Source organism: Labeo rohita, unplaced genomic scaffold, assembly GCF_022985175.1.
Source record: "Labeo rohita strain BAU-BD-2019 unplaced genomic scaffold, IGBB_LRoh.1.0 scaffold_112, whole genome shotgun sequence".
Classification (NCBI taxonomy): domain Eukaryota; kingdom Metazoa; phylum Chordata; class Actinopteri; order Cypriniformes; family Cyprinidae; genus Labeo; species Labeo rohita.
In genome coordinates, this window is record NW_026127252.1 from 38,021 (window position 1) to 64,510 (window position 26,490).

The window sequence follows — 26,490 nt, forward strand, 5'->3', positions numbered from 1 at the left end:
CATCTGGTGATGTTGATGAATAAAAAAATCTAAATCTTAGCAGTGTTACAGTATATTTCTCAGCGGGGGGAGGCAATGAGCTGATAGAGTCGAGGCATGTTTGCAAAGCTGCTGAGTTCAGGACTGGGGTCTACTCCATCCGGACCCTTTGGACTACTGAAGCTGAACCTCTGAAGCAGAGAGACGATGAACAGAAAGAGCTCCATACGAGCCAGAGACTCACCCACACAAGACCGTTTACCTACAGAGATACAATGAAGAAGAACTAGTGATTTATTCATGGCCATAATTTGGATAACCATTGGGAATCAGACTGAAAAATATATAAACTTAAAACACATTTTTATATATTTATATTTTGTTAAAATTAACATAATTAAAACTATCAGTGCCATCATGTGAATCAAACGTTATTATCAGAATAATATAATATAATATAATATAATAATATTGGTTTATATAAATTAATGCATCTTTTTTTAATTATTTATGTTAGATCAGGTAAGAATTGTTCTTTAAAGCAATAGCTCCATTGAGGATATAAAGTTAAATTAAAGTGTGCTATTAGTATACTTCTTTTAAACTAAAAAAATAGGAAAATATACTTTTAGTCTACTTTTTATGTACTTCTCAGAAATGGGATTTATGTGCTTCTCAGAAATATACTTAAAATGACACTTACCAGTATACCTGACATAGGAAAAAGTAAAAATATATTTGCGCTATTACACGTCTTCTGTACAGAATTTCCAAAAAAAAAAAAAAAAAAAAACAAGTGAAGAAGAAACCGAAACAACATGTAATCTAACACGATCATCAGACATAAAACAGCATCAAAACTGTGCAACATTATGGAATAAAATGCCGACCAATGAAGAGGTAATAATGACTATAAAGCTTTAGGGTGTTGATCGACTCCATCTACATTTTGATTATCATTTTTTTATCTTTTTGTTCAAAATGTTGTTTATTTCTTGTTTTAAAAAAAAAAATGCATGAAGCTAGAATAAAATGTTTTGTTTACAAACAGATACCCTGTTCTTTCATTTGATGTTTTGTATGTTAGATATTCATTTAACAAAATATATACAAATTAATACCTGAATAGGGTATAATAAGTATAGTAGTAGTAAGTATAGTAGTATACTTGAAGTATGATGTAAAGTTAATTTAAAGAAAACTTATGAGTATACTTACAGTATAAAACTACTAAACTAGTAGTTTACTGAGACTATACTTCAATATAGTGTTCTCAAAATGCTACTACAAGTATTTAATTAGTAAACTATCAGTATACCTGTAAGTTCACTTTTAGTATAGTTGTAGTACAAGCTAAAAACTTTGATGTAATCTTGTTGTGTACTCAGTTTACCACTGTTATACTTAAAAGTATACTTTTATATACTAGAAAGTGGGCCAATTTAGTCCCAAGGAGTATTGAAATAGTACACTTACGAGTATACTTCTAGTAAACTAATATTTGTATACATACTACATAAAGTATACTTAAAAATATACTTGAACTTCACTTAAGTATACTTAATAAAATAAACTTGAAGTAACTTAACTTTTTGGTAAGGGATGTGTCAGGAATCCGCCTAAGTCTAAACTTATTTGCGAGGGTCTGTGCTCGTCACTCAGTAATTCATTGGATTATGCTTTATTGTCTGTGGGCTTATTGATTACTGTGGGTGTCACAGAGGAGGAACACAACACCACGTCTGTGACTGAAATAGCGGCTGCGAAGTTTAGTCAACCGCAAGCTTTGGGAGATGAAATATACTGCTCTGAACTCCGGTGATTAAACCACCCGTGAAATGGCGCTGACAGCGAAGTGCGTTCACAAAAAAGGCGCCGACAACAACGCCCCGTCATGTCACTGCTGCCATCCCTGAGTCAAGTCAAGCCAGCTGGTCTTCCTGAGACTATACTTTTCAAAGTCTTGTACATCTCAAAATCTTGTCTCGTCACAGCTGATCTCCCAGAGCCGTGCCACATCACAGCTGATCGTATTTACGTCCCTTCTGTTGCACCCAGATCCTTGAGGTCAGTTCTTCGGTATCCCAGTCTGGTATCTAGTGTGAGGAGCTGGTATCCCCAAACCAACTCACCTTAGTCCAATTGGAGCTCTGATTGCCCTGTCTGTAGCGCTTTTCAATGACGGGAATTGCTTTATGGTGTACAAACTGAAGCAGCAGTGTAAACTGATGCTTGTGCATACCACACCCCAGCCTGTGATCTGATGTCCTGTCTCGAATTTTTCACGGCTAAGGAGTGCAAAGATCGACAGACAACAGTAGAGTGGTGCAGGCGATGGGTAAGGGCAAGTCAGAGTTATAATCCATTGTGAAACTAGAGTCTTAAACAATAATCCAGCAAAGTCAGGTATCCAGAAGAGCAAGAGAGGGGATGAAACAATAGATTTAAGTACTAGAAAACAGAAAATGAGAGGACTTACAGTACAAACTGAAAACATAAATGTGAACTAGTTGTGTACTCAAAGTTTACTGTTATACTTAAAGTATACTTAAAAGTATACTTTTATATACTAGAAAGTGGGCCAATTTAGTCCCAAGGAGTATTAAAGTAGTACACTGAAAAGTATACTACTAGTATGCTGATATTTGTATACTTACTACATAAAGTATACTTAAAAATATACTTGAACTTTACTTAAGTATACTTAATAAAATAAACTTAAAGTATACTTCTTTTTGGTAAGGGTAGACAACATTGTCTTTGTTTGTAAAGCATTTTACAAGATTAAGATATCCAAGCAGTAGATATAAGTGGTTGAAAGTATTTAGGCCTCAAAACTAGATACACAAACCTCAAGAACGGTGTCAATCAGCAAATATTAAAAAGATGAGATCTTTACATCACAGTACAACAAATAACTAACAATAATGACAAAACAACAACAAAAAAGTTTAAATGAAGTCAGAAAACAGCAAAACAGTAATCCTATAACAGTAACTGGATAATTTATTAATGCTGCAATGCATGCTGGGAACTTAAAGCCTTAAAATTTCAACAATATAAAATTCTTTGCTCAGACAACTGTGTTTGACTAGTTAGGACAACAACTGCATCATTTTGTTGGTCTGACAAGGGTTTTTAGTTTTTTAAGAAAATGGCATTTTTTTAGTATTTGAGACTCAAAATGTTTCGTAAAATGGAAAATATGTATTTGCATTTTTTGCAGTGTGGAAGCATCTGTTTTGGTTTCTTCTTCACTTGTGTTTTGGAAATTTTGTACAGAAGATGTGTAATAGCATCTCTCATATATAACAATGAAAATTCTCAGAGCACAAGTATGGCTCAAATATATTTAGACTTTTTGTAGGTATAAATAAAGTATACTTAAATGTCATTTTAAGTATATTTCTGAGAAGTACATAAAAAGTAGACTGAAAGTATACTTTCCTATTTTTAGTTTAAAAGAAGTATACTAATAGCACACTTGAATAAACTTCTTTTTCTTAAGGGTATGCAAGCTTTTATTCATAGACAGAGACATGGTCATACACAGGCAGGGTCAAACACCAGCAAACAGATACAAACTGGGCAAGGCGAAAGAGTGATCCAGGGACAGGCGAGGGTCAGTCGGCGGCAAACGTGATCCAGGGGGGGGGGGAGAGGAAAACGGGTAATCCAAACAGACAGTCAATAGTTCAAACGAGACAGGACAGACTGATGGTTCAAAATCAGACTCGTTGACTAATACTGGACTAACAGATTATTCAGAAACATATTCAGAAACTGGCAAGACAGATAGTTTAAAATCAGATTCAGTAGCAGCATCTACCCTTACCAAAAAGTAGTATACTTCAAGTTTATTCTATGAAGTATACTGATGTAAAGTTCAAGTATATTTTTAAATATACTTTATGTAGTAAGTATACAAATATCAGTATACTAGTAGTATACTTTTAAGTGTACTATTTCAATACTCCTTGGGACTAACTTGGCCCACTTTAAGTATAACAGAAGTAAACTTTGAGTACACAACTAGTTCACATTTATGTTTTCAGTTTGTACTGTAAGTCCTCTCATTTTCTGTTTTCTGAAAGAGTTTGGGCGTTGGTTCTACTCCCGGTGGGAGTGCGCCGTGCACGCTCTCGCTGGAACGTTTTTGTCTGTTTTGTTTTGCCGTGTCCTGCTTCCTGTCTATTGTTTCATCCCCTCTCTTGCTCTTCTGGATACCTGACTTTGCTGGATTATTGTTTAAGACTCTACTGTTGTTATTTCACAATGGATTATAACTCTGACTTGCCCTTACCCATCGCCTGCACCACTCTGCTGTTGTCTGTCGATCTTTGCACTCCTTAGCCGTGAAAAAATGGGCAGAGAGTTCATAGACAGCCTCTACGGCTAGGTCGAGACAGGACATCAGATCACAGGCTGGGGGTGTGTCGCTGGGCGCCACCTCTGAGGAAAATGCAGCGAGCATCATTGCCTCTGAAGGCACCGTAGCAGACACTGCTGCTTCCGGAGGTTCTACAGCTAAAGCCGGCACCTCAGGAGACTCGGTGGTGGTGTACGCGGCCCAGACACACCATAAAGCAATTCCCGTCATTGAAAAAGCGCTACAGACAGGGCAATCAGAGCTCCAATTGGAAGGCTAAGGTGAGTTGGTTTGGGGATACCAGCTCCTCACACTAGATACCAGACTGGGATACCGAAGAACTGACCTCAAGGATCTGGGTGCAACAGAAGGGACGTGACCCTGGACGATCAGCTGTGATGTGGCACGGCTCTGGGAGATCAGCTGTGACGAGACAAGATTCTGAATGCTCAGCTGAGATGTGACAAGACTCTGGAAGAACAGCTGAAATGTGACGTGACTCTGGACGAACAGCTGTGACTTTACTTGACTCAGGAAGACCAGCTGTAGCTTGACTTGACTCAGGGATGGCAGCAGTGACATGACGGGGCGTTGTTGTCGGCGCCTTTTTTGTGAACGCACTTCGCTGTCAGCGCCATTTCACGGGTGGTTTAATCACCGGAGTTCAGAGCAGTATATTTCATCTCCCAAAGCTTGCGGTTGACTAAACTTCGCAGCCGCTATTTCAGTCACAGACGTGGTGTTGTGTTCCTCCTCTGTGACACCCACAGTAATCAATAAGCCCACAGACAATAAAGCATAATCCAATGAATTACTGAGTGACGAGCACAGACCCTCGCAAATAAGTTTAGACTTAGGCGGATTCCTGACACATCCCTTACCAAAAAGTTAAGTTACTTCAAGTTTATTTTATTAAGTATACTTAAGTGAAGTTCAAGTATATTTTTAAGTATACTGCAAGTATACTAAAATTGAACCAATAGGTATACTGATAGTTCACTAATTAAATACTTTTTTATGCATTTTAGTACACTTTGAAGTATAGTCTCAGTGAACTACTAGATTAGTAGTTTTATACTGCAGGTATACTCATAAGTTTTCTTTAAGTGAACTTTATATCATACTGTAAGTATACTACTATGTCCCTATTTAGGTATTAATTTGTATATATTTTGTTGTATGAATATCTGAGCATACAAAACATTATGAATAACTTAGATTAAAAAAAGTATTTAATTAGTAATTAGTAAGATATAAATATAGTAATTAGTAAGAACGTCTCGTTCAGTTAAACATAATTTTACTAACTTGATTTTGAGGTTTATTAATGTGTTTTGGATGTAAAAATGAAAGACATTTCAACATTTTCACAATATGTATAACATTTTTAAAACTTTAAAGCTTATTTGAGCTGGCAGATCCTTTTCCTTTTTAGCCCCCAAAGTCTGGAATAATCTACCTAGCGTTGTTCGGGTGGCAGACACACTCTGTCAGTTTAAATCTAGATTAAAGACCCATCTCTTTAACCTGACCTACACGTAACACACTATCACATTTCTATAATTAAAATCCATTAAAGGACTGTTAGGCTGCATTAATTAGGTCATCGGCAACACTTCCCATACCACCCAATGTGCCTGACACATCGTACTAAAAGTGGCATTTGCACTATTAGTCTGTTTTTTTTTTTGTTTTTTTTTGCCTTATTCTGAGGTCACTGTAGTCACCCGGTTCCAGTCCGTATCCAGACCAGATGGTGGATCAGTGCCTAGAGATGAGCTTTACAGCCCTGAATATCAGTGGAGACCACGACCACTAGATGAGCCCTAGAAACAAATCCCCTGTGAACACCATGTCAACTAGACAGCCACTGGCCCAAGACCACGGAACCAAATGAGTCTTGCTGGTTTCGTGTGGCCAGAGGAGAACTGGCCCCCTGACTCAGCTTGGTTTCTCCAAGGTTTTTTTTTTTTCCTCCATTTCTGTCACCAATGGAATTGTAGTTCCTTTCCAGTGTTGCCTTTGGCTTGCGACATTTCTGGCAATATTGTAGGGTTGATTGCACAGACACTATTTAAACAGAACTTAACTGAGCTGGACAAAAACATCACTGAATCAAAGATGAACTGACTTTAACTGAAAAAACTGACTGTTTTCTATTGTCCTCTTGCATTAACGACACACTATTTTAATTTGATGTGAGATCCCTGTTGAAAAAATCTAAACAAAACAACAACAACAAAAAAAAACTGCATATGCTCTTTAGGTATATTTTGAAGCATTGCAGCTGGTTTGAGCTGGTCCTGAGCTGGTTATAAGCTGGTTATGAGCTGGTTTAAGATGGTCATGTGCTGGTCCTAAGCAACTATCTCATGCTCAGGACCAGCTCATAACCAGCTGTCATGCTTCAAAACATACCTAACTAGCTGTTTGTAGACTGTCCAGAGCTTACCTGCAGAAAAGGGCATAAAAGCTGGGTTCTTTTTAAAGCTGCCATTGGCATCCAGAAAGTGCTCTGGATTAAACATCCAAGGGGTTTCCCACTGTCCCTCGTCCCTTAGGACAGAGTGCAACATGGGAATAATTACTGTGCCCTAGAGGAAAAAAAAAACATTTAAAATTATATACATGTTTTAAAAATATCAAAAATAGTCATCTGCTAACAATGAACATCAAAACAATCTTCAACTGATTGTCATATGGTTAACTGTTACCTTTGGAATTGCATAACCTCTGAATGTGATGTCTTTCATGGCATAATGTGGAACATTTAGTGGGACAATGTCCAGGTAACGTTGTACTTCATGAATCACAGCATCAGTGAAGGGGAGGGACTTCCTGTCATCCATTGTAGGGATTCTGTTCTGTCCAATAACTCTGTCAATCTCCCTCTGCATTTGTTCTTAGGCAACATAATAAGAAAATATATATATTTGCAGAGATCATACATGAAAACTTTATTGAAGTTTAATAGCAACTATACAAGGAGAGGGGGCTACCAGGTAAGGAGGCAACCTCTATACAAAAATTTTTTTGCTGCATTTTTTCAGGAATTCTGCTGGAGGTTGTCTCGAATTGCTAGACCAGGTGGGTGGTCCATGGGCTGAGATTTGTGGTTAGTCACTGCATGTCAATCTGATGGTCTTGTCCTGTCTAAAGCCCCGTTCAACACTACAAGCCTCAGGCAGCAAGAGTGACAGCGAGCTACAGCGATTGTTGGCGACCGGATGGGGCGTGTCCGGTGACGTGACAAAGTTCAGAATCCCTCAACTTTATGCAAATAAAGAGAGACTTTCAGGAGCAACAGCCAATAGGAAAGAAGACGGTAGAGCTCATGTGATCATTCTTCTGTCAGCCGTGGATAAACATACGCAATGGGAAAAAAGTAAGCTCTGCTTCTCATTCGTTTTTGTTTGTATGTGCAGATTTAATTTACATTTATATTATATTTAGTATTTTGCCTCCAAAATGTTTGTTTTTAGCGGCAAGAAACCTGATTCGCTATCAAGGCAACCAGTAGTGAGGACGCCCACTAGCAACCTCGTTGCCAGCCACTGGCGACAGAAGTCGTGAACGTGGCTGGTGTTTGGCCAGGATAAGAAGTGGAAAAAAAAGGACCGGTGGGCAGTTGCACTGCACCAACTATACATAAAGGGGCACTAATTCACAATTTAGGCACTACAAAACATTTGTGTGTTACATCATTAAACTTAAATGTTTTAGAGAACTTTATGTATCATTGATTACTTCAACTTCAACTTCAACTCACTGAAGTACTCAAAACAGCACAACCCTGTGTTGTGCATGCTGAAGAAAATTGATTTTTTTTGTTTCAAATGCAGCTGAGGTATCTATAAAAAATAAAAGACAAGCCCTCAGCACAGAGCCCTACCACATAATGTTAGGTCCAGCTGAGACCGATTCACAGTTCTAACAAGAAGAAAGTTCATCATGCTTTAAGGGAATGATAATTCAGTCATCTACCATGGGCTAAATGACAACTCTACATTCATGTGTCAACCTGCTGGACAGACTACAGCTCTTCCTTCCCCACCGGTGTGACAAATCCCATTCTATAACTGACAGCACTGAATGACACACCACTGGATCGGAACTAAGCTGGATCATGGCACTCATTTTTCTGTAGAGCCGATTTACATGTTAACAACATCTTGCACTATCGGGACAACACGGAACTGAACTGAATCAACTCTGAACTGGGTCAAGCTGAAAGACAACATTACTGCCTAGAGCTACTTTCTGATCGGTTAACTTCACACCATTATCTGAACTGAACCAACTCTGAAATGGCTGGATCTGAAAAGATGACCCTGTTGTCTTTGAGAGCTGCTTCACAGCATAATCTGTTCGACCGTATCGTCGAGTTTCCATAGATTATTCTGCTATTTCCTGTTTATCTCTGTAAAGCTATTTTGACACAGTCTGTATTGTATAAAGTGCTACAGAAATATAAAGTGATTTTAAATGTGTCTTACCCTGTACGTGGGGGTATTTGATCAGAAGCATCAGGGCATATCTGAGAGTTGTGCTGGTGGTTTCCGTACCAGCTGTGAACAGATTTAAAGCTGTCGCCATCAAGTTATTTTTGTGGAATTCTGTGTCAGGATCGTCTTTTTCCTTTTTTTCAACACACAAAGAAACAGTAGATTATAACAGCAATTATATGTAGGCTACAGTACTTTAATTTAAAATAATCGTAAACACTGGATACCTGAGTAAGCCTGATGAGAAAGCAGTCAATAAAATCCTTTGGGTCATGGAAGTCTAAATTCTGCTCATGCTCCTTGACCTTATTCATAATGAAGGTATGGACGCGATCTATCTCTCTTAAGATGGTGTGGTGACTCCAAGACAAGTGTTCCATTAGTCGAGGGAAGATGTTGTACAGCTGTTGGGAATGGGAAGACAGCATCATAAACCAATTTTAAAACCTTTATTTACACCCTAATCTGTAGCTTTTACTGGACTCTACTTATGTTGAGTTCAATCAGGTGTGTTACATAAGAAAGACAAAATGTGCAGTGATGGGGCTGTTCCCATGCCCCCCAGTTTGACAAAAAAAAAATTGCTTTAAACATTTACAGCAAAATCAGAGTACCGGCAGTTTATCATGAAAATGAATATAATCAATAATTATGAATTACAAAATTATAATAGCCAATTTGAATAATTTTGTTAGGTCATTTTTAAATATAAAGTCCAAATATTTTTATTCAACCTACTAGTTTGAATACATTTGATGGAAAAACAAAGGATCTGATGTTCAGAACAGAATAACTACAGTAACTGTCCATTGCCCCCAGGGGTGTTTTATCCCACTGACTATGCTTGAGAAAAAAAAAATGTCATTTTGAAAATATAATTATATGTATTTTTTTAAAATAACATGTACTCCATATCTACAGGCCCTACTGTTCTCATCTCATATATAACTGTGATGTTCTTCAAAACAACAAGCTTTAAGGGTTACTCCACCCCAAAATGAAAATTTTGTCATTAATCACTTACTCCCATGTCGTTCCAAACCCATAAACGGGTTGTCTATGGAACACAATTTAAGATATTTGGATGAAAACGTCTAGGTTACATACGTAATCCTCGTTCCCTGAAGGAGGGAACGGAGACGTTACATATGGGAACTCGCTAGAGTGACCAATCACCTCTGAGCTTTACAGAAAAGGCCAATGAAATTGGCGAGAGGAGTTTGCATGCAACGCCACTCCCCCGTACATACGGGTATATAAGATGGCGGCGCGCATCCACTCATCAGGTTTTTGCTGAGGAGCCGAGCCGCAGCCCGGCGTCAGCGCAGCCTAGGGTTGTGGCAGGGGATGTAACGTCTCCGTTCCCTCCTTCAGGGAACGAGAGTTACGTATGTAACCTAGACGTTCCCCTTCAGTCGTTTCACTACGACGTTACATATGGGAACAGACCCATGGAAAAGGCCACAACCCTGAGGCTGCGTTACGCAAGACACCAAGTGCCGGCAGGCGGACGTGACGGAAAGTGGAGTCAATACGTAACCTTCCCAACGCCCTAGGGACCAGTAGAGGGGCCCCATAGGGATGCCAGATGTACTGAAGCATGGGTTGGGGGGGCGGAGCACATGTGGTTTGGGCATGTGGAATAAAGAACTGAGTATATCTAATCTGGCTATAGACATATGAGGGAAAACACAGCCTTCTGGCTGACTGTGGAAAAATACTGAGACATTTTGCCACAACCTTCTGGGCGAAGGAGACCCAGTCGGAGCACCGTCGCGGACTACCCCGCACCTAGTCCTGACTGCGGGGCATGGAGGACCCAGGTTCGCCGGAGGGAACATACTGGGAGATAGCGCACGGATCCCGTGGGAATGGCGCAGCAAGCCGACACCTGCCGGCCTCCCGCAATTTACCTGTTGTTACCTTAACACACGGGAGGACACGGGCTTGACGCGGAGATTATAGAATCTCGCGAAGGTGTTAGGTGTCGCCCAGCCCGCAGCTCTGCAGATGTCTGCTAGCGAGGCGCCGTGCGCCAGCGCATAGGAGGAGGCAACACTCCGAGTAGAGTGAGCTCGAACTCCTAGGGGGCACGGCTCCCCCTGGCTTTCGTAGGCCAGGGAGATGGCATCTACCACCCAATGGGCCAACCTCTGCTTGGAGACAGCATTTCCCTTCTGCTGTCCTCCGAAGCAAACAAAGAGCTGCTCGGAGCGTCTAAAGCTCCGGGTGCGGTCCACGTAAATCCGTAAGGCACGAACGGGACACAGCAACGCTAAGGCCGGGTCTGCCTCCTCCGGGGGCAGAGCTTGCAGGTTCACCACCTGATCCCGGAAGGGTGTGGTGGGAACCTTGGGCACATAGCCAGGCTGGGGTCTCAGGACAACGTGAGAATCAGCCGGCCCGAATTCCAGGCAGGCTTCGTCGACAGAGAAGGCTTGTAGGTCCCCGACCCTCTTGATGGAGGCGAGCACGGTCAGGAGCGCTTTCTTAAGCGACAGGAACTTAAGCTCGACTGAAACCAGCGGCTCGAAGGGAGGTCCCCGCAGGCCCCGAAGGGCGATGGAGAGATCCCAAGAGGGTATGAGGTGTGGTCTGGGGGGGTTAACCCTACGCGCACCTCTGAGGAACCTCATGACCAGATGATGTTTCCCGATGGATTCTCCATCGACTGCATCGTGGTATGCCGCTATGGCCGCGACATACACTTTGAGAGTTGAAGGGGACAGCCTACGCTCCAACTTCTCTTGCAGAAAGGAAAGCACCACTGCGATCGGGCATCTCTGTGGGTCCTCCCGACGGGAGGCACACCAGTCAACGAAGAGACCCCACCTCAGTGCGTAGGCCTGCCTCGTGGAGGGGGCTCTAGACTGAGTGATAGTTTCTATCACGGCCTGTGGAAGGCCGGCGAGGTCTACCGTGTCCCGTCCAGAAGCCACACGTGCAGGTTCCAGAGATCGGGACGCGGGTGCCAAATTGTGCCCATCCCCTGAGAAAGAAGGTCCTTCCTCAGGGGAATCTTCCAGGGAGGGGCTGTCGCGAGGAGCGTGAGGTCGACGAACCAGGTCCGGGTGGGCCAGTATGGCGCAACCAGCAGGACCTGCTCCCCGTCCTCCCTGATCTTGCACAGGGTCTGTGCAAGGAGGCTCACTGGGGGAAAGGCGTACTTGGGCCCCGGAGGCCAGCTGTGTGCCAGTGCGTCCCTGCCGAGGGGAGCCTCGCTGAGGGAGTAATAGAGCTGGCAGTGGTAGGATTCCGGGGAGGCGAACAGATCTATCTGGGCCTCGCCGAATCGACTCCAGATCAGCTGGACTGTCTGGGGGTGGAGTCGCCATTCTCCAGGGTGGGTGGGCTGCCGTGAGAGCTGATCGGCTGCACGGTTGAGCTCCCCTGCAATATGAACGGCGCGCAGCGATTTCAGCCGCGTCTGACTCCACAGGAGCAGATGGCGGGCGAGTTGCGACATACGACGGGAGCGTAGACCACCCTGATGATTGATGTACGCTACGGTCGCAGTGTTGTCCGTACGGACAAGCACATGCTTGTGGCGGAGCATCGGAAGAAAGCGACGCAGCGCAAGAAGCACTGCTAGCAACTCCAGGCAATTGATGTGCCAAAGCAGTCGAGGTCCCGTCCAGGAGCCCGAGGCTGCTTGCCCGTTGCATACAGCACCCCAACCCGTGGAGGAGGCATCTGTGTGAACCACAACATGCCTGGAGACCTGTCCTAAGGGAACTCCGGCCCGTAGGTAAGCAGGGTCTGACCACGGGCTGAATAGGCGGCGACACTGTGGGGAAACGCCAATCCGGAGTGTGCCACGGTACCATGCCCATCTTGGGACTCGATCGTGTAGCCAGCGCTGAAGCGGTCTCATATGAAGCAGGCCGAGCGGCGTTACTGCGGCTGCGGCTGCCATATGCCCCAGGAGCCTCTGAAATGTTTTGAGAGGAACCGCTGTTTTGTGCCTGAAAGATTTCAGACAGTTCAGCACCGACTGCGTGCGCTCGTTGGTGAGGCAGGCTGTCATATTGATCGAATCCAGCTCCATGCCGAGAAAAGAGATCCTCTGCACTGGGGAGAGTTTGCTCTTCTCTCGGTTGACCCGAAGGCCCAGATGGCTGAGGTGCTGAAGCACCAGGTCCCTGTGTTCGCACAACTGTTCTCGTGAGTGAGCCAAGATGAGCCAGTCGTCGAGATAGTTGAGAATGCGAACACCCTGCTGCCATAGCGGGTTCAGGGCCCCCTCCGCGACCTTCGTAAAGACGCGGGGGGACAGGGACAGGCCAAATGGGAGCACTTTGTACTGATACGCTCGACCCTCGAAGGCAAACCGTAGAAAGGGTCTGTGTCGAGGCAAAATCGAGACGTGAAAGTACGCGTCCTTCAGGTCTATGGCCGCAAACCAATCCTGGTGTCGAACGCACGAAAGGATGCGTTTCAAAGTGAGCATTTTGAACGGCAGCCTGAGAAGGGACCGATTCAATACTCGAAGATCCAGGATTGGTCGTAACCCACCGCTCTTCTTGGGCACGATGAAGTAAGGGCTGTAAAACCCCGACCTCATCTCGGCTGGAGGGACAGGCTCGATTGCGTCTTTCGCCAGTAAGACTGCAATCTCCGCACGCAGAACAGAGGCATCCGTGTCCGAGCGGACAGAAGTGAAAAGGATGCCCCTGAATTTGGGCGGGCGCCTGGCGAGCTGAATCGCATAGCCGAGACGTACCGTCCGGATCAACCACCGGGACGGGCTGGGCAGCTCTAACCAGGCTGCCAGCCTGACCGCCAGTGGGATCAGCGGAGCGTTGACCAACGTGACCGCGGTGGGGCGGCCTGCGGGAAGGGGAAGGGGACTGGTCCCAGAAGGATGAATGTCCTGGGGAGCAATCTGACTGCACTGAGCAGCACCTACCTTCTTCCCAGGTTCCCGCGCTGGCGAATGTTGGCTCCGAGTCCGAACCCGAGGAGACATGATGTCTGACAGGAACAGAGCTCGGGGCGCTTGGCCCAGAGATGAGAAAATTTGCTCTTTCTGTGAGTGGGTGGGTACCGCCGACCCGTAGGTCGACGGCAGTTGAGCACACAGACGGCCCCGGCCCTCCTCCGGGGGTGGGGGGGCAGATGTTGTTGTCCCCCGAAGAGCAGCTTCCATCATCTCCAGGCTGCCCGAGTCAGGAGCACCGCGTAGACCTGCGGGTCTTTGATGTTTGGGGGGGCTCCTGAGCAGCGGGCGGCGCCGCTCCCCTGCGGCGGCCACGATGTCTGGCGGCGAGGCACGCATCATGGGCCTCAGCCGGAGAAGGAGCAGGTTGTTCTTGCTTCTTGGGGGCCGCAGGGGGGCGCCCTCGGCGACGAGCAGGCTGAGGCAAAGCACCCGGGGACTTGGTAGGAGTCACGCGCCGGGGCAAGATGTGACTGATCGCCTCAGTCTGCTTCTGGACTGCCGAAAACTGCTGGGCAAAGTCCTCGACAGTGTCGCCGAAGAGGCCGGCCTGGGAGACGGGAGCGTCGAGAAAGCGTGCTTTGTCGACATCTGCCATCTGCGCCAGGATCAGCCAGAGGTGGCGTTCCTGGACCACGAGTGTGGTCCAGGAACACCACTTGGTCAGCTCCTGCAACACCGCTTGGTCAGGACTACCCTTGTGCAGTTCTTTCAACGCCTTGGCCTGATAGACCTGCAGGGTGGCCATGGCGTGCAGGGCAGTGGCGGCCTGGCCCGCAGCACTGTAGGCTTTGCCGGTAAGAGCCGACGAAAGCCTGCAGGCTTTGGACGGGAGGCACGGAGACGAGCTCGCTGGAATGCGAGAAGCCGGCACTCTCTCTTTGATGTGACAGGCAGCCGGCTCGCGGGATCTGGTGCAGCAGCGGAGAAAACTCGAACGTGCTGTAGGCGAGGGAGAGCTTGACTCTTCTGCAGGAGTTGAAATCTTTCTTTTTAGCTCTTCGCGGTGAGGCTCCGAAGCGAAAATCTGATGAGTGGATGCACGCCGCCATCTTATATACCCGTATGTACGGGGGAATGGCGTTGCACGCAAACTCCACTCGCCAATTTCATTGGCCTTTTCTGTAAAGCTCAGAGGTGATTGGTCACTCTAGCGAGTTCCCATATGTAACGTTGTAGTGAAACGACTGAAGGGGAACAAGGAGGCTTGTGACTGTCCCATTGACTGCCAGGTAAATACCACTGTCAAGACCCAGAAAAGTGTGAAAGACATCGTCAAAATAGTCCATCTGCCATCAGTGGTTCAATCTGAATTTTATGAAGCGATGAGAATACTTTTTGTGCACAAAGAATTAAAAAGATTTTATTCAACAATTTGTCTCCGCGTCAGTGTAGCACCATTGTGGAGAGTATCCACTGGACGCAAACTGTGTACGCCAGATACGCTGTTTTCGTTCAAATCAATGCGTAAATATATGTAGAAAACACATCTGTGTGGTGCAGCTGACACAGAACGGCATACGCAGATTGAACCACTGACTATGTTGACGATGTCTTTCACCCTTTTCTGGGTCTTGACAGTGGTATTTACCTGGCAGTCAATGGGACAGTCACAAGCCTCCCGGTTTTCATCCAAAATATCTTAAATTGTATTCCGAAGACGAACAAAGCTTTTACAGATTTGGAACGACATGGGGTAAGTGATTACCCTTATGAAAAAGAAGTTAAATTAAGTATGCTATTAGTATACTTCTTTTAAACTAAAATAGAAAAGTATACTTTCAGTCTACCTTTTATGTACTTCTCAGAAATGTGCTTTTATATAGTCTTTAGAAATATACTTAAAATGACATTTAAGTGTACTTGATTTTTACTTAAAAGTATTTGAGCTATACTTGTGCTCTGAGAATCCGTGTTTTCATTGCACAAACACAAGTGAAGAAGAAACTGAAATGCTTCCACGTGTAATCTAACACAATCATCAGACATAAAACAGCATCAAAACCGTAGATATGTAAAACTGTGTAACGTTATGGAATAAAATGTCAACCCATAAAGAGATAATGATGACTGTCAAGTTGATCAACTCCATCTGTTTTGATTATCATGAATAGTCTTTTTCTTTTTTTAGCTTTTTGTTCAATGTTTTGTTTGTTTTGTTATTTATTTTTTTATTTATGCAACTTACCCTCATTCAAGTGTTTAGAAAAAAAGGAATGCATGAAGCTAGAATAAAATGTTTTTGTTTACAAGCTGTTTTTTTTTTTTTTTTGGATGTTTTGTATGTTCAGATATTTATATAGCAAAATATATACAAATTAATACCAGAATAGGGACATAGTAGTATACTTAAGTATGATGTAGATACAAACCGATTTCTCTCCTTAACGTAGATCAGAAGATACTGTCAAAGATTCTTGCAAATAGACTTGGTAGATTAATTAGTGGTCTAATTCATACTGATCAGAATGGTTTTATTCCTGGTAGGAATGTTTCACAAAACACTAGGTGCCTTTTTAACATAACATATCACTCCAAAGCTTTTGAAGAAAATCTCTCAGAGGCGAATGGCACTACCTTTTCACAATACTAGAGAAATGTGACATGGGTGATAACTTTATAAACTGGATGAAGATTTTGTATAAAAGTCCTACAGCTCAGGTACTAACTAATAATACTTTGTCTGGTCCCTTTAATCTTTAAAGAGGGACTAGGCAAGGTTGCCCCCTTTCTCCTCATTTATTTGCGCTGACCGTAGAGTGACCGTGCTCAGTACATTCGTTCTGATCCTTCTATCCATGGCTTTAATACTTTAAATACAGTCAATAAAATATCTTTATATGCAGATGATATCTGTGTTACTAAACCCCATGTGAGTCTGCCAGTTATTTTAGATACTATTAAAATCTTTGGGATGTTTTTGGGGTTTAAAATTAATCTAAATAAAAGTGAACTAATGCCCACTGGACACATAGCTATGTCTTCGATATAATCTTCTCCATTTAAAGTTTCACGCGGTGATTCTCTCCCCTGTAACTCTGGATCATTCTACCTTCAATAATAGTATCATAATTCGAAAATACACTTCGTATTTGGAAACAGATAAAAGAGCACTTCAAAATAAAGTCCCTTTCACTTCTAACTCCTGTCACTGAGAATCCATCATTTATCCCATCAAGATTGGATGGGACCTTTGTCCTATGGGGAGAAATGGGTGTACGTACTATAAGGGACCTCTTCATTGATGGGGCTCTCATACACCTTCATTGGATAAGACATCACCCTCAATTATTGATAAGTGTCTTGATCGGGGTAAAGGAAGTAAAGAGGCACTACCGATAATTTATGATCTGCTACAATCCTTTACTTCGCCCTCTACAAGTTTTCTTAAAAAGAATGGGAGCAAGAACTAGGAGTGGAAATTTCTGAGGAAATGTGGCAGATGAGTTTAAAGGACATCAACGAACATTCAGTCAATTCTAGACCCTGCCTTATTCAGTTTAAAGTCATTCACAGATTACATTATTCAAAAATGAAATTACATAGCATTTTTAAAAATGTCTCACCTCTCAGTAGTTGCTGATTTGTCCCATAGTTTTATTTTTTGCTTCAAGATACAAAATTTTTGGAATGGAATTCAGAGATTTTTAGTATGCAATTGCAGACGGATCCGGCACTTTTTATTTTGGGATTTTCAGAAGGAATGCATTCACTATCAGGAGCACAACACAAACTGCTTGCATATAGTTTAACTACAGCCAAGAAGCTAATACTTTTGTTCTGGAAGAAAAAGGAGGCTCCTACATGTAAGCTATGGCTTGGAGGGATGATTTCTACTTTACATTTGGAACAAATTAGGTACTGTTTGAAGGGCGAATTTGAGCAGTTTGTCAAAATCTTGCTTATTTTGTTTTCTTTCATTTTCCTTATTTTTCTTTTCTAATTTTGATTGTATTCTTTGTATATGCAATGGAAACTAAGTATGTGAGATTATAAATCCATCTTCAAAATCTTTATCTTTTAATAAAACTTATTTGACAAAAAAGTATGATGTAAAGTTCACTTAAAGAAAACTTACGAGTATACTTGCAGTATAAAAATTTTAAACTAGTAGTTTACTGAGACTATACTTCAAAGTGCACTGAAATGCATAAAAGTATTTAATTAGTAAACTATCAGTATACCTATAAGTTCACTTTGAGTATACTTGCAGTGCTAACTAAAAACAAAACTAGTTGTGTACTCAAAGTTTACTTCTGTTATACTTAAAGTATACTTTTATATACTAGAAAGTGGGCCAATTTAGTCCCAAGGAGTATTGAAATAGTACACTTAAAAGTATACTACCAGTACACTGATATTTGTATACTTACTACATAAAGTATACTTAAAAATATACTTGAACTTCACTTAAGTATACTTAATAAAATAAACTGGCAGTATACTTCTTTTTGGTAAGGGTAATGACAAAGTTTTCATTTTGGGGTGGAGTAACCCTTTAAAACACTTTTTTAAGGAAAGGCTAGTGTATAGTCAGCCGATTTTTATAGAGATTCGAAAGAGATAAACGGCCGAAAATATCTGCCGTGCCGCCCAGCAGTATTTGGCACGCTCCGCTCAATATTCCGCTCTATGAATGTGCGTTCCGTTGAGTTGCTCACGGCCCATGTGAGTGCTCCACTCGTGTACTGCTTATGCTCAACGGAAAAGCAAAGTCCGCTCAAATAACTCGCCGACAGAAAATGTCTATGTATACTTGTTCCTGTTTGCAATAGCGTCGCATACTCTGCTGTAACATGCTGTAGTACTGCTGTACTGGACAACGCTGGTAAAATGACGTTACCCTCTCGTGACGGTATGCTCTGATCACATGCTCCGATAATAATAGTTTTGCAGGACTATACATTATTTTGATAATTAGTCAAAAAAGGTTATATCTGCTTCTGTTTCATAGAACTGAATAAAAATAATATATTGAGATTTAATATTCATTAATATTCTGTCCAATTTTATTGTTACTTTCAATAAACATGGTTATTTTATTGGCTTGTGATTTTATTATTATTATTTTTTTATTCAGTATCATTCAAATTATTGAGTTAAATTAAAAAGTCTTATAAAATGACTATATTATTTAATAAAATAATAAATAAATATTACAAAGCAGTTACAGTTTCGGCCAAGAATTTTCATTTTGGTACATGCCTAGATTGTTATGTAAAAACAAATGTTTTCAGGGTGATACAAGACCCCACTGTAAAATTATCTTGCTTATTATACGGCTATTGCCACATATGTAAATAATTTAACACAAAATATGAATTTTATCATATTTTATTACCTCAAGACGACTCGCAGTAATGACTGCAAGCTGTCTGTTATCAGTGGTGGCGGTTTTTGTTGTAAAATAACAGACCACTAGATGGTGCAGTTGATATCAGAAATGAGAATTGCCCTTAGCCAGATAAAATTATGAATGAGTGACACATAGTAGTTCTGCTCTAAGCATGGACAAGGTTTTGAAAAGACAACAAGTGCCAGGTAAACGTAAAGTAGATGATGAATCTACTTCTAAGATCACAACTACAACAAAGTGAAGAAAAAAAAAAGAGAAAATCTGTTTTTAAAAAAAAAAAACATGCTGTTACATAATAAAAAAATGTGATTTTATCTATTCTGCAGAAGGGGGGCTCGGCAGAAAAAGTTTGGAAACAACTGGATTAAAGGATCTAAAATATGGTTATGTTTTTCTTAATTACTAATAAACAGCTAATTATTAGTAAGAAATGGTCCTTAAAATAAAGTGTTACCAAATGTTACAGTGACAGCAATGCTTGAATGCTTACTTTTTACCGTACAGTACCAGCCAGTATTTGAGGTGTGCGTATTTATTTTGTCAAGTCAACCTTATTTAACAATACAGAATTGTGACAAAGCGGCTGTACAGTATTAAATAGGAAATAGTGCATCAATAATACAAAAGGGCAACAGTAAACACTCAATTTTCATTTAAAGGCAGTTCATCAATGGATTCAATGATGTCATCATCCAGCTCAGTTCAGTTCAAATAGTATACAATATCGTGTAAAGAAAAAGTGTCACTATTACTGTGACACAAAAATAGTTTGAAACTCACATTTAATAATTCAATGATGCATTTCAGCAGGCCGTGTACATACTTTGTGTCTTATTATCTATCTTGGGCAGTAATAGCCTAGTGGTTAGAGAGTCGGACTTGTAACCCAAAGGTCGTGGTTTGAGTCTCGGCAGGAGTTGTAGGTGGGGCGAGTGAATGAACAGCGTTCTCTTCCACCCTCGATACCATGACTGAGGTGAGACCCTTGAGCAAGGCACCGAACGCCCAGCTGCTTCTCAGGTGCCCACTGCTCTGGGTGTGTGCTCACAGTGTCTGTTCCCTGCTCACTGCCGTGTGTGTGCGCGCACTTGGATGGGTTGAATGCAGAGCATTCCGAGTATGGGACACCGTACTTGGCCACACATCACATCACTTGTCACTGTCCTTATTTGACACATCTATTCCAGCTGGCCTATATTATGGAATGTCCTGCTCACGACATGCCGAAAAATATAATGTCCAGAAATTGATCACTTTTTATGATGACGTTCCTTCATATTAGCTAAAACGTGAGAGCACAGTATTTATTTGTTCCCATGATTTAATAAAAAAAAAAAAAGAAAACATGAGTACAATTTTTACTCATTTTATACTAAAGCAATGTAACTTAAACCAAGAGAATTAATTAATAAGGCACAGTCATGTTTAAAATAAACAAATGATTAATTAAACAGTTCTTGTTGTTGATTTTTGTTCTGCTTATCATGCATGCCCTTACCAAAAAGAAGTATACTTCAAGTTTATTTTATTAAGTATACTTAAGTAAAGTTCAAGTATATTTTAAAGTATACACTTTATGTAGTAATTATACAAATATTAGTGTATTAAAAGTTTAGTACTAGTACTAGTTTAGTAGTTTCATACTGCAAGTATACAAGTTCTTTAAGTGAACTTTATATCATACTTCAAGTATACTACTATGTCTCTATTTAGTTATTAATTTGTATATATTTTGCTGGATGAATATCTGAACATACGAAACATCAAAAGAAAGAGCAGGATATCTGCTTGAATTGTATTCAGAATGATAATTAAAACATAGATGGAGTTGATCAACACCCCAAAGATTGACAGTCATTATTACCTCTTCATGGGTCACATTTTATTCCATAACGTTACAGTTTTGATGCTGTTTAATGTCTGATGATCATGTTAGATTACATGTGGAAGCATCTGTTGTTTTGGTTTCTTCTTCACTTGTGTTTTTTGGAAATTCTGTAAAGATCTGTAATAGCGCCCCCTACCGTATAAAAATGAAAACACAGATTCTAGAAGCACAAGTATATTTAAAATATATTTAGACTTTTTCCTAAGTATAAGCCAGATATACTTAAATGTCATTTTATGTATATTTCTGAGAAGTACATGAAGCCCATTTCTGAGAAGTATATACCAAGTAGACCAAAAGTATACTTTCCTATTTTATAGTTAAAAGAAGTATAATAATAGCACACTTGAATAAACTTTTTTCGTAAGGGTGGGGCTCTGTGAATTGGCTTGCCAGGACATTCCATTAATTTTATGGATGTTTATGATAATCATACAATTCAATACAGTACAGCACAATACATACAATACATACAATACAGCACAATGAGGTGCAAAATTCAAAATACAGATGAAAAAAAAAAGGGACAAAAAAAGGGACAAAAAATTAATTTTTGTCCATGCTGCCTGATTTAATATTTAAGATTTAATATTACATCACAATTGTTAAGCTTTAAGTAAAATTATAGGTAAAATTTGGTGCATTTCACCACTGATTATTATTATTATTGTGAAGTGAAACAAATGAATAGTGCTTCTCATGTGCGTGGACACGATGCTGGAAAAGACTGCTTTTTGGCATTTTATGAAAAATTCATTAGTAGGCAGAGTTCATGGTTACCAGTGTCAATGGCACAGGTTCAAATCACAAATAAACTTGCAGAGCAGGCAAAGGCAGAGTCTGTTTCAGGATAAATGTCTGAATGTGTCCAAATGTATTTTTATGTAAATATTGTAATGTATTTAAAGGTTTAATTTAAACATTTAATCAGTTGAAGTGTTCAGTTAGTTTTATAGGATCTTGTAATGTTTCAGCAGTGTGTTATAATTGTCATCAATATTACATTGTCTAAAAATTAAATGCTGAGGTGAAGTATCCCTGCCAACTCCACAATTCAGTATTGAGTAAGTATTCATTCATGCATTAGTACATGATTATTTATGTACTTTCCTTGTAAAGTGTTACCATTTTAATAAATCTTAACTGCATTTGGATCCGTCACATTTCACTTTTACTGCTCCAGCATTACAGAGCGATACTCTTCAGAATAGAAATCCAAAACACAAGACGGGGCTCATTACACATCTGCTCACCTGACCCCAAGGGCTGCTGCCAAATCGCACGACTCTAGAGAGGACCTGGAGCAATTGCAGGAAGTTTTTGTCTTCATAATCAAAGCGCTGCCCAAACACCAGGGAACAGATCACGTTGGACACCGCCCGGCTCAGGAAAGAGACTGGATCAACTGGAGCGCCTGAAAAAGAAAAAACCTTAACGTTATCATTTTTAAATGCAGCACTGTCAATGTATACAAATCCTATCCTAGTAGAGGATAATTGCCGTGTGTTTGTCAGTTCCTCACATTTGGTTTCCTCAAAGCTCTTCAGCAAATGTCTGCTCTCGTCTTGAATCCACTGTTCCATTCGTTTGCGCCCCATTCCAAAATCTCTCAGCGTGGTGAGAGTGAAGCGCCTTAACTGACGCCAGCGATCTCCATTACTGATGACCAAACCTACAAACATGTAATGTAGGCTAAACTACATTGAAATGAGTATCTGATTATATAACAGAAAACAGAAACATTACTCATACCGTAGCCTTTCACAACCCTGTTCGCAAAGGGAATGGGGGCTCTTGATGCAAAGTCTTCTGCCTGGTCCAGTAGAGCTTCTTTAACTGCATCATAACCGACAAGAACCACGATTCTCTGAGGCCCGAGGTACACTGTAATCACAGGCCCGTAGGTTTTGCTCCACTGTTTGAGAGAACAGATTTTAACATTCTTTCTTTCTTTCTTTTTTTCAAGTAAAGCAAGTAAAATTACAACTGTGAATCTGTGGATATATGTAAATCAGAGTATGTGTGTCAGACCTCTTGAACTGTTCTGTGTTGGTACTGCCCTTGTCACACCCCCGTTGGACTTATGTTGGTTTCTCCCTTGTGTCCTTATATGGTTTTCCTGTTCCGTTTCTTGTTAAGTCTTTATTGGTTAATTACCCACACCTGTCCATGTATCGTTTGCACCCCTTTATAAGTTGTATTGAGTTCAGTGTTTGTTGTCGGACCTTGTAAGTTTGGTGTGTGTCTTCCTGCTGTTCCTGGTTTCCCTTGTTTTTTGGATTATATTAAAGACTGTTTACTATATTTCGTCTTCGTTTGCCTCTATCTGACACAACCGTGACAGAAGGTCAGACCGAAGCAATATTAGACAAGATTTTCCCGCGTTTTATTTTCATTTTTTCACCAGTTTTTTTCTTTTCCCGTTTGCCTTATGAACATCGCCTCTATCAACGTTGTTCCAAGGAGGGGTAACACCATTCTGGGAGGAATTACCATCTTCATCTTCCAGAATGGCAGGGACCTGGAGGACTACGTGGAGGAGTTTGTCGACACCTGCCATAGTGCCAGTTGTGATGACGTCTGCCTGATGGAGGGATTTAGGTGTGGTCTGGACGATGACCTCCGCTTCGTCATGCCCCACAGAGATCCCTGCTGGACTCTACAAAATTACATAAACCTCGCATTGTGGATGAGCGGATCAACGTTCACGTTGGGCGAAGCGGAGGAGGACCGCGATCTCGTTCAGCCACACCTCGCAGACGTCTCGCAACAAGACCCAGAGCCCAGCCCACCACCACCCCGACTCGCGGAGCCTGAGCCCGAGCCCATCGTGGACGGAGAGCCCGAGCCGAGAGCGACAGAGCCATCACCACAAGGAGTGACAGCGCTAGAGAACGCTACAGAGCCGGAGGCCATCAAGTCTGACCAGGTGCGAGAGCCGGCCACAATGCCCGCGACGGGGGATGTTGCAGTGGAGCGTGAGGGTGCTGAGGACAGCACAGCCCACTGCACCGCTGAGGGTGAGAGGAGTCTGGAACTGGGACTGTTAGAAATTGAACTGGACTTAACCAATTTCACTGAGGATAGTCATGTGAAATTTCCTGCCTGCTCTGAACAACATACCGGCCTGGATTTCCCACCCACCCTCCCTGTGTTATCTCCTCCTGTTGGCGCTGCTGCATCAGCCTTACCACCGCTGTCTCCTGGCAGCCCCACTACTCACCCTCAGCCCACCATCTGTGCGGTGGATTCGCCACGGGTCTGCCAGTTTCCATCGGTTCCACCAGATCTCCGCCTCCGCCTTGGTCGCCAGAGCCTTGGGCTCCGCCTTGGCCCTTCGGATCCTCGGTGTCGCCCTGGATCTTCAGCTCTCCGTCTCTGCCTCGGGCTCCACCTCTACCTGCTCCGCCGCCGTCGGTCGGCCCCATGGAGTCGTCAGCCATTCCTCCACCATGGCTCCTCCCTCCGTCGGCTCCACCGTGGACTATCTTCGTGGCTGCGATCTGGGTCTCACCTGGCTCCTCCTGCTCCGGGTTCCTTCTGTCTCCTCCTTGGCTCAACCCCCCATCAGACCCACCCTGGACACTTCTGTCTCCTCCTTGGCTCAATCCTCCGTCATCACCCTGGACTCTGTTTGTTGTCCTCCTCCTGGGAGTCCGTCCTCCGCCTAAGCCTCCTCCTACATTGAACTTTTTGTTGCCTGCCCACGTCCATTCTTTTGTTTTGTTTTCCCTGCGGCGCGAGGTCGCGCCTTCCGGGAGGGGGGAGTAGTGTCAGACCTCTTAAACTGTTCTGTGTTGGTTTTGCCCTTGTCACACCCCCGTTGGACTTATGTTGGTTTCTCCCTTGTGTCCTTATATGGTTTTCCTGTTCCATTTCTTGTTAAGTCTTTATTGGTTAATTACCCACACCTGTCCATGTATTGTTTGCACCCCTTTATAAGTTGTATTGAGTTCAGTGTTTGTTGTCGGACCTTGTTGTAAGTTTGGTGTGTGTCGTCCTGCTGTTTCTGGTTTCCCTTGTTTTTTGGATTATATTAAAGACTGTTTACTATATTTCGTCTTCGTTTACCTCTATCTGACACAACCGTGACAATGTGAGCGGAGTGGAGCGGCAACAATTTCCCCTCTGCACTCCAAGCATTCAAAAATCACTCCACTCCAGGTTCACCATTTTCCACTCCTCGCTCAGCTGATGAGGAACACCGCTCCACCTTTGCTCTGAGGAAATTTACGGCTAAAGTATTTCAGTATGTTTTGAAAAATAACGTAACATGCATTACAATAAAATAAAACAAATAAAGTACTAGGAGAGAAGAATTCTGCTCATTCGAAATCGGATACAGACGAAGCAGCGCTGTAAGATTATATTTGATTGAATCCATTATTGAGATAGCAACTGCTTGTGTAAATAAGTGGTGTGCCTGTTTAAATCATGCTTTCATCCAAAAATATTCAGTATCTAGAAGGCGCAAACAAAATCCTTGAAAACTATCCTCCTAAACCTCCCGCTCATGTATATTGCTGTCATTATAATCATGACATTCTTTCTGATCTCAGTGATCCATCTATATCAAGCTGGCTGACTACATTTAACATGTGAGTTCTTGCTAAATATGCAGCTATATTATGGGCCGTTGGCATGAATTGTACTTGTGATGGAGCAGTAGTGGAGCACTCTTGGAGTGAGTGAAAACCACGGCGCTCTGGCTTTTAAAAAATCCGCTCCTCGCTCCGTTCAAAATCACACCGCTCCACTCAAAATTGACTGCTAGTTCAAAACTTATTTTCAAAGACAGGGTTGAGATTTAACGTGCTTATATGTTTCTGTAAAATTCAGGCACACAGTCCTCTTACCTGCATAAAGCTTTTAAAGGGTGCACGCTTGTCCATTATTAGTAAGTTGCCAACCAGTGGCAGTGCCAGTGGCCCCGGGGGCAAAGAAAGTCCACTCACCTTCCTCTTCCACCTGACCACCATCAACACAACCAGGACTAAAACCAACACCAATGAGCTAGACAGTTCCATCCCTCTTATCTAAGATGTTATGTTCAGTTCAGTCTTTTTTTTCAGTTTCTGTATGTGTCAGTGTTGGATTTCAATGTTTTTATATACACAGTGGGAGCAGAACAGGAAAGGGGCGGTTCAAGCAGGAATGAGAAAGAGGTGTGGAATTTGACCTATTGTACACATTAACCAGGGTGCTCCCTAACCTAATTTTTTATGTCATGCCACTGATACTCAACATACACATGGAATGTATTAGCACAGGATTAGAAGGGGTTTTTCTTCAGTGTTCTGGAATATCATAATATGATATTGTTCTGTTATATCATCATCATCATTGCATTTATGAAGGGACCTGCATTGGGTCTGGTCTGTGTAAGGTTTCATAAAATTGCATTTAAAATAAATAAATAAATAAATAATGCATGAAAAAGTCTGCACGACTATA

General features: G+C 42.1%; 1 protein-coding gene across 1 annotated transcript; it reads right to left on the reverse strand.

Annotated features, from left to right (window-relative positions):
- Nucleotides 1-26,148, reverse strand: LOC127157582 (cytochrome P450 2G1). The gene is made up of 9 exons (XM_051100821.1): nt 25,893-26,148; nt 22,789-22,951; nt 22,559-22,708; nt 22,290-22,450; nt 9,081-9,257; nt 8,845-8,986; nt 7,063-7,250; nt 6,801-6,942; nt 1-241 (listed from the first exon to the last, which is right to left on the reverse strand). The coding sequence occupies exons 1-9, from the start codon at nt 26,061-26,063 to the stop codon at nt 60-62; spliced, it is 1,476 nt and encodes a 491-aa protein (XP_050956778.1). The 5' UTR covers nt 26,064-26,148; the 3' UTR covers nt 1-59.
- Nucleotides 26,149-26,490: the final 342 nt, after the last annotated feature.

Excerpts from the sequence above, each read along its gene's own strand:
- LOC127157582 (XM_051100821.1), bottom strand. The coding sequence starts at position 26,063 with ATGGAACTGTCTAGCTCATTGGTGTTGGTTTTAGTCCTGGTTGTGTTG. Across the intron at positions 9,258-22,289 it reads GCAGCAGCCCTTGGGGTCAG|CTGTACAACATCTTCCCTCG; the intron begins GTGAGCAGATGT and ends CATTCCCAACAG. Across the intron at positions 6,943-7,062 it reads GAGGTTATGCAATTCCAAAG|GGCACAGTAATTATTCCCAT; the intron begins GTAACAGTTAAC and ends TTTTTCCTCTAG.